Source organism: Lynx rufus, unplaced genomic scaffold, assembly GCF_022079265.1.
Source record: "Lynx rufus isolate CCGP_SWC_20201006 ecotype Redwood Valley unplaced genomic scaffold, mLynRuf1.p SCAF_8, whole genome shotgun sequence".
NCBI classification, from domain to species: Eukaryota; Metazoa; Chordata; class Mammalia; order Carnivora; family Felidae; genus Lynx; species Lynx rufus.
Window position 1 is genome coordinate 30,453,710 of NW_025814896.1, and position 12,214 is coordinate 30,465,923.

General features: G+C 56.8%; 1 protein-coding gene across 2 annotated transcripts; it reads left to right on the plus strand.

Annotated features, from left to right (window-relative positions):
* The first annotated feature begins 1,416 nt into the window (after positions 1–1,416).
* Positions 1,417–11,500, plus strand: CDC25B (cell division cycle 25B). 2 transcript variants are annotated; one of them, XM_047068336.1, is made up of 16 exons: positions 1,417–2,127; positions 2,942–3,051; positions 3,715–3,766; positions 5,737–5,778; positions 6,034–6,070; positions 6,327–6,449; positions 6,553–6,675; positions 6,863–6,997; positions 7,378–7,458; positions 7,575–7,751; positions 7,923–8,018; positions 8,598–8,660; positions 8,809–8,907; positions 9,130–9,263; positions 9,977–10,088; positions 10,207–11,500. In XM_047068336.1, the coding sequence occupies exons 1-16, from the start codon at positions 1,928–1,930 to the stop codon at positions 10,345–10,347; spliced, it is 1,725 nt and encodes a 574-aa protein (XP_046924292.1). In that variant the 5' UTR covers positions 1,417–1,927; the 3' UTR covers positions 10,348–11,500. The 2 variants fall into 2 exon arrangements, with proteins under 2 accessions (XP_046924292.1, XP_046924293.1); XM_047068337.1 differs by lacking the exon at positions 6,327–6,449.
* The last annotated feature ends 714 nt before the right edge of the window (positions 11,501–12,214 follow it).

Sequence of the window (12,214 nt, forward strand, 5' to 3'; positions counted from 1 at the left end):
TGTGGTCTTGGGCTCTCTTCACTGGCCCAGAGGTGACCTCTGACTGTGAGATTTCAAAGGATTCAAGAGTGTCACACTCCCCCACCTTTTGTTGACCACACACAGACACACCTTCCCCACACCCTGTAGAAGCCTGTAAGCACATTCGTGTGTGTGTGTGTGTGTGTGTGTGTGTGTGTGTTGGGGGGGGGGATAACACCAGCTGGGTTGATTTTGAAAACGCAACCCTTCAGTTTTATTTCTGGTCTTTGAAGTGGGAGGCCTCACAGACTGTCTCCTCCCCCAGTCCCCCATCCTGGGGACAGCCACAGCCTGGACTGTAAGTAGTGGCTAGAAATTGGGAGCTGGACCCTTGATCCAGGGTGGATGAACCTGAAACCTCAGCCCTGTCCAGCGCTAAGTATAGCGCCTGACATCACAGAAGCTGGGCAAAATGTTGGGAAAAGGAAAAGTCATGAACCCCACCCTCCTCCTCACCACTCTCAGGTAGGACTGGGGGTCTTTGCATCCCCTTCTTCCGCAAGTCCCCTAGCCATCCAACCTCCTACCGCCAGGCCCTCCCTTCTGCCACTCCCACCCACTGCACCTTGGCAGGAGGGATGGGACTACGCAAGAGGCGCAAAGCCTCAGCTCCTGCTTTCCCAGCTGTGCTCCACCCCGCCAGAGGCCAACTCCTTGCTGGGGAGATGGGATGGAAAAGCAGCTTACCACCCATTCACTTTTGGGTGCAGCCTTCCTGTCTCATTCCAGGAAAGCAGGATTGATGCAAAGCGATTAGTTCGAAGGTGCTCAGTTTAAACTAGTGATAAATTCAGTTTCCCTCCTCATCAAAGACACAAATTAAACAATGTGATGCCATTGACATCACCTTAGCCAAACCGTCGGTGGGTGTGAGAAACTTCCACTAATTGGGTTCTGAGGTCGTAGACACCTTCTTTGGCCCCAACCGCCAAAACCTATGGCTAGGTCAGGCATTAGAGCCTCCTCTGGGGTTGCTGGAGAAAATTAGACCCCTCGGGGTCACATGTATCGTAGCCCCCCACCTCCGGTGTACCTCGTGTGCGAGGGGCGGGGGAAGGGGGGAGGCTCCGTTCGATGATTCTGCTTTAGGGACGCTCCGCGCTGTTAGTCGCGAGCGCAGGGAGGCTGCAGGAGCGCCTGGGGTGAATTTCTGCTCCACCACTTGCCCGGTGTGACCTTGAACGAGTTAATGAACTTCTCCACGCTTCAACGTCCGGGTCGATAGAGTGGCAAACCCAGACCGCACCTCGTAGCCTTGTCTGGCAAACTCCTGGAGTGGAGCCTTCTCACGGTGCCTACTGGTGAGTGTAGGTGATGTTAAATCTCGGGTTGGGGGGGGGTCCCTCTGAGGCCACCCTAGCGGGTGTTGGTTCCTCTGAGACCCTCTCGGCCGGGGGTGTGTAACTCCAAACCACATCCCGAGAAGCAGAATTTGGGAAGCCAAGATCCTCGAGTCCTGGCTGGAGGGGCGAGGGGTGGCGCGTGGGGGCTCAGGAGAAACCCCAGTCCCTCAGCCCCAACCAAAGCCTGGAACTCAGCGGGGCCGGGCTGGCCAGCCTCCGCGCCTTTCACCCCGCGGGCCCCGCCCTCAGCCCCGCCCTCCTCTAACCAGAGCCCCCATTGGTGGCGTCCGGCGGCGCGGCTGCTGTTATTTTTCGAATATATAAGGAGGTGGAGGTGGCAGCTGCTGCTTAGAGGTTTCCCGGACTGGTGGCTGGTCCCTGCGTCCCTCCACCCCGCCCCACCCTCCCCGCTTCCCTCTCCTCCCTCGCTTCGGCCCCGTGGCTCTTCCTCCCTCCCTCCCCCCCCTCCACCCCGCGCCCGCTCCCCACCTCGCCCCGGCCAGCTGTGCCCGGCGTCGCCTTGCGCCCGGCCCTCCGGCCACCCTTCCGCGGGCCACGCCGCGATGGAGCTGCCCCAGCCGGAGCCCGCGCCGGGCGTGGCTCTCAGTCCGGCCGGCGTGCGCGGTGGCGCCGAGCGTCCCAGCCACCTCCGGGGCCTCCGGCTGGGAGCTCATGGCCTCGTGGGGTCCCCGGAGCGCGCGGCCGCTTCCTCGCCGGTCACCACCCTCACCCAGACCATGCACAACCTCGCCGGGCTGGGCAGGTAGGGCGCCCCACCGACGCGGGGTGTGGGGTGAGAGGCCCGCACTAGGGTGTTGGTCCCCGGCGTGGGAGTTGAATCGAGAGGCTGAGTGGGGAGGTGTCCTGGGTAAGAGCCTGCTTCAGGGACCCGGGACTAGGGCAATGAGGCCAGGTCTGTGCTGCTCACACCCTCCAGGTGACTTGCTCTTGGCAGCACAAGCCTCTGGAGACCACTGTCCCACTTCCCGGCTCCCCCCCCTCCCCCGCTGCCCCCCTAATCTCTGCCCTAATCACCACTATTTTGCCCCAGGCAGGGGATTCCGAGCTTGGAGTGGGAACTTGAGGGTGGCAGAACAGACTGGTTCTCCTATGTCCATGCCCCTGCTCCCTCCACCCCTAGTCCATTCCCAGGGTTAAGGGGTTAAACACTGGTCCTGCTTCCTGAACAGGCCTGCAGTGTCCAGGCTGGGTTGCCCTCAGCAGCAATAGAGACTAAAGTATTGGTCCTAGTTCCAGAAAGGCTTGTGGATGGGTAGGGGTCTGAAGAGTTCCGATGAAGGTCCCCCAGGGCTCCTTTCCTGCCCTGCCATCCCCCAGAGTGGCCTCCAGCCCAGCTTCTTGCTCTTGCTCTGGGCTCACCTCTTTCTTAATCAACAAAGAAAAGACACTTAGGGCTTCTGCAGAAGGCCCAGAGCAGAGGGTAAGCCCTCAGTGCCATCGCCTCTCTGGGACAGCGGTGGGCCCTTCAGAGGTGCGGCCAGTGGGAACATGGGCCAGCTAGCTCTTGAGCCCCATGTTTACATTTCTCCTTCCCTGGGTCCCTGTTGCCTTCCCAGTGAGACCCCAAAGAGTCAGGTAGGCGGCCTGCTCACACGCCTATCCCTGTCCCGGAGACGAGCATCTGAATCTTCCCTGTCGTCTGAGTCCTCTGAATCTTCTGATGCAGGTGAGTCTCAAGGGCCCCGGGGGACTTGGGGGGCTGCCTGAGTCTCCCCACTTCCCTGCCAATCACACTAACATTTTCCCCACAACTGGGAGCCTCCACCTGCCCACTTCTGGTGGGGCTTACCACACCCAGCCCAGACTGGCTGAGCGGGCTGTAGGGCGGGGCCCACTTGGGGAGAGGAGATCTTACCTATTTAAAACCAGGCGCCAAAGTCCCTGAACCACAGCCCCACCTGGGAGGCATTAGGGCTGAAACTTGGTCATTTTATAACATTCGCTTGACTTCAGCTATAACCTTTTCTTTCAAAAGCTGTTATCTCTTCTAGAACAAATTACTTTAAACCAGTTTAAGAAAAATGCTTAGCAAAATGTTGGTTTAAAAACCCATACAGAGGAGGGGCACCTAGTGGCTCAGCTGGTTAAGCTTCAGACTCTTGATTTCAGCTCACGTCATGATCTCAAAGTTCTCCATGCTGACAGCACACAGCCTGCTTGGGATTCTGTCTCTCTCCCTCTCTCTGCCCTGTTTCTTTTTTTTTTTTTTTATTGTGTCAAAATCTAAAATAGAAACAGGTTTTTTCTTTCTTGAATAGGGTTGGGACATGGTGGGGGAAAGTGCAGAAGATGGGCACTACTTTCAAACCAAGGTGCTCTGTCCCCTCAGGTCTTTGCATGGATTCTCCCAGCCCCATGGACCCCCAGATGGCAGAGCAGACGTAAGTACAGAAAAGGGATCTCCACTGGGGCACCTGAGTGGCTCAGTGGGTTGAGCATCCGACTCTTGATTTTGGCTCAGGTCATGATCCCAGGGTCGTGGGATTGAGCCCTTTGTCAGGCTCCATGCTGAGCTTGGAGCCTGCTTAAGATATTCTCTCTCTCTCTCTCTCTCTCTCTCTCTCTCTCAAAAAAAAAAAAAAAAAAGTGAAAGGATCCTCACTATCAAGGAGTTGGTACCTGCCTTTGGGAATCCCAGTTTCAGCATAAACCCACTGGGGAAGCCTGGAGAATGCCCAGACCCCTCCTATCCCCATATACCTGGTACTAATTGACCTTCCCAAGTCCTGAGACTTTGCTTCCTGTCTCAGAAAAGGGTCTGCTCCTATAGGAGCAGCCAACTGTGGTCTCAGGACCAGGTAGTGGGGATAGTGGCTTCTGGAGCAGTGGATACTTCAGCCAGCCCTTGGCTTGTGGGAATACAGGCCTGGTGTGTGTCCTGTTTTTCTTTTGCCTATACAGATGTTTATTTGTTTTTTTTTTCTGTGAAATATAACAATTTTAAAATATGGTCCAATTGATTCAAAACTTTGAATTTGCTATAGACCAAACAAAACAGTTGGGGCAGGTTGGTCCAGCCCTTGGCCATCCTATCAGCAACCTCTGGACCAGGCACTTCATGAGAGAGAGCATGGAGAGAGAGTTCTGCTGAGGACAGATCCCTTCCCCTTGGTTGTGGGGCATGAATAGTATCTTCCAGACCACAGCTGTTCCCATCCAGCTGTTAGAGCCCCAGCAGGGAGAGCAGCTGCCAGGCCTTAGTGGGGACAGCTGGGCATCCCCAGACTGGGCTGAGGGACTATGGCTTTGGGGTCAGAGCAGTGCCTATCTTTCCTCCCACTGCCTTTGATCAGACTGGGCTGGGCTACAGGGTTTGTTCACAAACAGGAAGCAGGGAGAGAAATGGGTGGGGGTGGGGGGACTGCAGGTCGGTTTTTGGTGGCAACACAGAGCTGTCCCTGCTTTACTCCCGAGGCCCAGGTGCAGATTGTAAATGAAGCCAATGCAACGTGGTCATTCCTGATGCCAGGTTGTCTGGGCACAACCACTCCCCACCCCTAGGAGTCATCCCCCTGATGCTAGCCCTCAGTGGGCCCCCCCACCTCTGCACCTGCTGTGTCGGTTACAGTTTCTCAGAAAGAAGCATGTGTGTGTGTGTGCCTGCGTTCGCATAGACGCACAAAAGCCTTGCGTGGCAGGTGGTCTCTGGTAACATAGCTAGGGGGTGGGGCCTATCTACAGAAGCTTGTGCCCCAGCCTCAAAAGGAACATCTGTTGGAATTCTTTGCCTGCTGGCCTCTTCTAAGGCAGGAGAAGGGGGTGGGACAGAGGCTGGGTCCTGGAAAATTCCATAGGAGGGAGGAGAGGATGTGACCCTGAACATTTGTCACCAGGGGGTCTGGCATGGCACACTGTGGCTGATCCAGGGGCACACTAAACTAGGCCCCTGTCCTGGGGGGAGCCAGGAGCGCCCCACACAAGGGGAGGGAAGGCATCCAGGCCCTGGAGATACCCACATTGTTGGCCACAGTCTGTCATCATGGGATGGATGGATGCCTTTCCTGGCCACCATATGGCCCCGCTGAGGTGATTTGCATACAGGTGGAAGGCCTGTGGGCAGGCTGGCGAGACCGTTGCCTTGGTAGCGCCTCAGCAACCCTGTGACCTGCCCCAGCTGTCTCTATTGCTGCCATTCTCTGGGCCCTCTTCCATTCAGGGCAGCCTTCAAAATCCCAGGCTGCTTCTCCTCTCCCCCCTCCCCAGTACCTGGACCCCCTCCCTGCATTCTTCCCTCCACTGTCTACTGGCCTGAGTCCTGGCCTCTAGGCCTTGTGGACTGGGGGCCTGATGCTGGGGGTGGGCAACGTGCTATAGGAGGAGGTGGGCTGCACAGGACATTTCTCTCTCTTAGGTTTGAACAGGCCATCCAAGCAGCCAGCCGGGTCATCCGAAAGTAAGTGCTACAGCCTTCCTCAGGCCGGCTCTGGTAGTCTTGGTAGTCTACCTACCACAGGCTCTGTCCATGCTCCCCTCCCCTCCACCCCCCCCCCCCCCCCCCGCCATGTTGGGTGGAGTAGGCATGGGGAGGGTGCTGTCCCATTCCCTCCCACAGGGATGCATAGGGCTCTGCGGTGGAGGGGCATCCTGCCTGCTCTCCTGCACAGCCCTCTACTCTCCAGCCCTGACATATCCCCGTTTCCTTCTGCAGCGAGCAGTTTGCCATTCGACGCTTCCAGTCCTTACCGGTGAGTGCCCTCTGAGGCCTGACGCTGGAGGCCCAGGCATTGCCCAGGCTTGAGGAGGGACAGGAGGGATCCGGGGTCGCCTCCCAGAGGGTGGACTTGAAGTGGTCTGGCGTCCCTGGTCTGGCTGTGGGAGATGGGGTTTTGGAGGTGGATGGGCAAGGTGGGGGACTCGAAGGAGGGATGGGAGAAGGTAGGGCCAGGGCTGATGCCAGAGGAATGCAGCCTTCAGTACCTGCTGCCCTACCTGGCTCTCTAGGTGAGGCTTCTGGGCCACAGCCCTGTGCTACGGAACATCACCAACTCCCAAGCACCCGGCAGCTGGAGGAAGAGCGAGGCGTGTGGCCGAGCTGCCCGCAGCTCTGGGGAGGACAAAGAGAATGTGCGCGTCCAGAAGGCTGGAGTGGGAGCACTTCAGGGAGAGAAGGGGGTGTGCTGGGGTGGTTCTCTGGCGTTTGATGACACCCCCCCCATCTTGCCCACAGAATGGATTTGTTTTCAAGATGCCATGGAAACCCCCACATCCCAGCCATGCCCATGCTTTGGAAGAGTGGGCTGACCGAAGAGAAGCCTTTGCCCAGAGACCAAGCTCAGCCCCCGATCTGATGGTATGTCAGGAGAGCCAGACCATGCAGGGTGGGCTTGCGTGTAGGGTTGGCACCCCTGAAGGCAGCCTGGGGGAAGGTGGAGGGTGATCCTGAACCCTGAGGCAGTGGGAACTTTTTCTCAGAAGGATGGGGTTGGGGGCTGCCCGGGGTCCCCACCCTGAGCAGCTTGTGTCTGTCAACTGCACAGTGTCTCACCCCTGAGCGGAAGATGGAAATAGAGGAGTGGAGTCCCCCAGCCCGATCCCGCTTCCCCCTGACTGCCACCCAGGGGTCCTCTGAGGAAGATGATGGATTTGTGGACATCCTGGAGAGTGACTTAAAGGTAACCAGTCTTTCCCCAGGATTTCCCCAAAGAGGAAAGCACTGACCTCCTGCAGGGAGACTACGCCATCATTCCAATGACAGAAGAGGAATTGGAGCTAATGGAGTCACAGCCTGACCTCTGGCCTACCAGAGACTAGCAGGCAACTGGCACTGGTGATGCAGTGAGGGAGGGCCCTGCAGGGCAGAGGGAAGCCTGGCACTCCACCATGGCCACGCTTCTCACGATTCTGTGCAAACAAGTGGGGCCCTGCAATTTCCTGGTTCTAAGGGACCACCCTGTGTGGACATGGCCGAGGAGGGCCATGCTGAAGGACTTAGGGCCTACGAGGTTTGGCCTTTGCCTGCATGTTAACCATATCCTTGCTGATTTGGCCTCAGGATGACAATGTGGTCCCCCCAGGCATGGAGAGCCTCATTAGCGCCCCACTGGTCAAGACCTCAGAAAAGGAGGAAGAGCAGGTGGGTTTCTTGGGGGGGCCGCTCAGAACTTGGAGGGGTGGAGCCCTACCCTCCAGGTGGGGTTAGTAGGGGGCAGGGGCTGGGCACTCTGACCCCCTACCTGCCACCCCTCCCAGGACCTCATCATATACAGCAAGTGCCAGCGGCTCTTCCGTTCTCCGTCCATGCCCTGCAGCGTGATCCGACCCATCCTCAAGAGGCTGGAGCGGCCCCACGACAGGGACCTGCCCATACAGAACAAGCGGAGGAAGAGCGTCACCCCTCCAGAGGAGCAACGGGAGGCCGAGGAACCTGTGGGTACCCCCTAGGGTGGGGCTGGGCAGCCACTGTCTGAGTCCACCCCGCAAGCCCTTCCTGGCTGGGTTTGTGGCAGAGGGAGGGGGCAGGGAAAGAGGTACCAGCTGAATGGGGGCACTGAGGGGCAGCCTGCCCACCCCTGATCCTGGCCACCATCCACCCCACAGAAAGCCCGTGTCCTCCGCTCAAAGTCCTTGTGTCATGATGAGATTGAGACTATCCTGGACAGTGACCACCGAGAACTGATTGGGGATTACTCCAAGGTACCAGCACTGGGGACCCTCCGCAGACTTGACCCCTTACTGTATGGCCCCCCCCCCAAGCTCAGCAGGTGTTTTGGCACCTTCCTCTCCCCTCCCAGCACACTTCCCCCCACTCCCTGCTTTGTCATTTGCAGCTTATCCTTTATTCTTACCTAGACTCCTCTCTCTGGCTCTCTTTGGTCTCCTGACTCTACCTCAAATCTGTCTGGGGTTATCAGTTGTGTTCCAACCTTGGAAAACATTTCCAAACTAACATCTAGCTTGGAGCCTCCTCTGGCCTCATCCGGGCGCTTTGCAGAGTGTGGGGGCAGCAGGCAGAGAGTTCATCTCTTCTGCTCCCTTCTTCACTTTCCCCTTGGAAAGGGGTTGCTCCCTGGATGTCAGAACCCAAGAGGCACCTCTTGGTTGCTATCGGAACCAGAGCTAAATTTGAAGGTCAGAGCAGGTGTGGCCTTCTGTGCTTAGAAAAGAAACTCCATACTTACCTGACTCCTGGTCTTGCCAGTTTCACCTTTTTTTCTCCTCTCTCTCTCTTTCTCCCATCTCCCTTTCTCAAACTCTCTCTCCTCTTCCCTTCAGGCCTTCCTTCTGCAGACTGTGGATGGGAAGCACCAAGATCTCAAGTACATCTCACCAGAAACGGTATGTGGGGATGAGCCATTCTCCAGGCACACTTGGGACGTTTGCCTGTTAACCTTTTCTGGCTGGAAAAGGCCAGGGCAGCGGTAGGATTGGGGTCAGTTCCCACCTGTCAGCCTGACCTGCTGGGACCCACCTCTGTGACCCACAGATGGCAGCCCTGTTGGCAGGCAAGTTCAGCAACATTGTGGAGAGGTTTGTGATTGTGGACTGCAGGTACCCCTACGAGTATGAAGGCGGGCACATTAAGGTGAGGCGGGCTGATGAGGACAGGCCCTGAAGACCCACCAGGTCTGTCCTTCCTCTGCGGGGAGAGTGACTCAGTGGGGGGGGGGGGTGGCTGCACCCTAACTTAGGGAAGGATTCTGCCCAGTAAGAGGTGGGGTCACCTGTCTGAAAGTTGGGAACCTCACAGGGAGGGACCTGCCACCCAGGCCCAGGGCTACTGCCTGACCTCCAGCTCCTCTGACAGACTGCCGTGAACTTGCCCCTGGAACGGGATGCTGAGACCTTCCTGCTACAGAGCCCCATCACACCCTGTAATCTGGACAAGAGAATCATCCTCATTTTCCACTGTGAATTCTCATCTGAACGCGGTCCCCGCATGTGAGTCAGCCAGCGGGTGTCTGCTCCTGACCTCTGCCCAGGCTTTGGGATGCTGGAGCCATCTGATGCACAGGAGGCCCGAGCCCAGCCCCAGCCCCTCCTAGACCTGGGCCTCTGGTCTCCTGGCAGTGTGTAGCAGACCTCAGCCTCCCTTCCTGTGCATGGCACCCTCCTCCTACTTCCCTCTCCCCATCCTTCCCATCTGGCCTCATGTCCACCCACCATCCACTGCCACCCTCCCCCTCCCCCCCGCCAAGATCTGGTTCTAAGTCTCCAAAAGTGTCCTTAACCTTCAAGGGCCCTGTCCCAAGCCTCGGTGATGTTGACCCTTCCAGGGTTTGACGGATCTTTCTTCTCCCCACCTCTCATCCTCACCAAGTCTTGTCCAGACCTCCTGAACAGATCTCTACAATTTTGTCTACTTCTCTCCTTCCTGTTTCCCCTTTCTTGGTCCAGGTCAGATATCTCTAACAAAGATTGTGAACTATCTTCTAGAAACAACTCCCTTGATTTACCTCCTTTCTTCCATCTCCCCAACCTTTTCTGGACCCAGTAGCCAGATGATCTAAGAGTGTTCTTGTGGCTGACATTCCTTTACTCAAGCCTTCTGTGGCTCCCCATGGCCCACAAAGGGGTGGGTGCAAAGAATAGGTCCCCTGAGGTATATCCCGCTGCACGCCCAGCTCTGACCCCTACACCCCTGCTGGTCTCAGGTGCCGTTTCATCAGGGAGCGTGACAGAGCCGCCAACGACTATCCCAGCCTCTACTATCCTGAGATGTATATCCTCAAGGGCGGCTATAAGGAGTTCTTCCCACAGCACCCGGTACCATGGGGTGTGGGAGGGTTGGACTGTAGGGAATAGGTTCTGCCCAAGGAGAAGGGAGGTCTCCTCCCAGAGTTAACCATTCCCCGTATTGATTGACTCTCCCATCCTGCCCTAGACCTTCTGTGAGCCCCAGGACTACCGGCCCATGAACCATGAGGCCTTTAAGGATGAGCTGAAGACCTTCCGTCTCAAGACACGCAGCTGGGCTGGGGAGAGGAGCCGGCGGGAGCTCTGTAGCCGCCTGCAGGACCAGTGAAGGCCAGCACCAGTCCTGCCTACCTTCTCTTCCTCGTGGCCTGGGTGCCAGCCACCTAGGGCCCTGCAGGGCTGAGGGTCTGCTGGAGGCCCCAGGTGCCATCCAGGGGAAGGGCAGTGAGGGTGTCCTGTCTGTCTGCCCCCAGCCCTGGTACCCATGTCTCCATTCAATCATACTTCAGACCCTTGTCCCACCCCCACCCCAGCCCAGCCCCTGGAGGAGCCCAGCCTGTTGATTTGGTGAAATTGGATTATGTCGAGCTCTAAGGAAGTATTTTGTGTCCAGCAGGGACCTTTTTTGCTTTTTTTCCTTCCTTGTTTGAGTTAACTCTTTGTCTTCCCATGTCCAGAAAAGACCCCCCTTTTCTCTAGGGGCTTTGTTTGTATGTGGCCAGAGGAAAGCCACAGCCCCCCAGGATGGGCCAAGGCAGAATTCCTCCCTGTGAGGGGAGCTGGCACTGTGGCCGGGCCCTCTCTAGCACTCCTGGGTGTGTCTGCCGTGTTTTCTTTCTCTTTCTCTTTCCTGTCCCTCCACATGAACACCTCCAGCACAAACATAACCTCTTACTCTTTCCTGTTTCAGTGTTACCCGCACGCTTGATTCATTTGTCTGATTTGTTGCCCATCTCAGGATATTCACAGGCTGAGGATTAGGTTCCCCTCTCCAGCTGGGGTTAGAGACTCTGAACATTAATTAGCCACTTGACCCTAGCTCCTCAGGGGCCCTTGGGCCAGGGCTAAGGCCTGCATCCTGAGCCCCTGGAAGCCCAGACCTCACTGCTGTGAACCCCGGGGCCTGACTGGTCAGAATTTGCTGCTGTCTTGTTGTGGATGGACAGATGGACGAATGGACGGATGATGGATGGATGGATGGATAGCCATGGATGCCCAATGCCTTGCACACACAAACTGCTGAGTTGAAGCATTTCAGTGAGCATGACAGCCTGCGGCAAGAATATATATGTGTCTGTGTGGACAAAGTCTTTACACTTTAAGGTTTGGAAATATTCAAGATGAAATGTCATAGAAGCAGCGAAGCCAAGGACAGAGCCACGTCCGGATTCTGAATCTCAGGATGTGTGGGGGGCTGTGCTTGAAGGCCCAGATGAGTCATCTGTTTGGGCCTTGGTTCAATAAAGCACTGAGCAAGCTGAGTAACCAGCATTGTGTCCTATGGGCCCTTGACAAGACCATGGCAGACACTGATGGGGGCGGGGGTAGGATAGCCACAGGTCAGTGGATGGGGCCGGAAGACTCCTGCAGAGGTGGCCTCATGTTCTCTTCCCAAGGCAGCCTTGCCTCTCTTTCGTGTGTCTACTCAAACACCTCTAAGCTCACCCTTTCTAAACTGCACCAAGTAACCAAAGTGACCCTGTCACTGCTCAAGAATTGTCAGTGGCTCCCCACTGCCCTCAGGATAAACTTATCCCTGCATGGCCCTTTAGGACCTGGGCCCTCCCCAGCCCCATTCCTCACCTCATCTGACTCAAATCCCCATGCCTTGCTCTTCACATTTCCTTCCTTTGCACCTGCTGCATCATCAGGAATGTTCTCTCCCTGTTATTCCTCCTTTGAGACTCAATTTCAGATGTCACCTCCTCCCAGAAGCCTTCCTGCCCTGTCAGAAAACTGACTTTCCTCTCAGCGGCCCCAGCACCCCGCAGAGGTTCCACCACATAGGGGGATGCCAAGTTCAAGATCAAGAGAGTGGAAAAGGGCCAATCTGGGAGAACAGGTCCCAGGCCCAAACCTGGTGTCTCAGGAAATTCCCTCAGAACACCACTGCAGGTGACCCTTGCCCCCAAATGCGAGTCTGTGATTGCCAGGCCTCCTTTGCACACATGTACAGATAAGGTACTACCTGATAC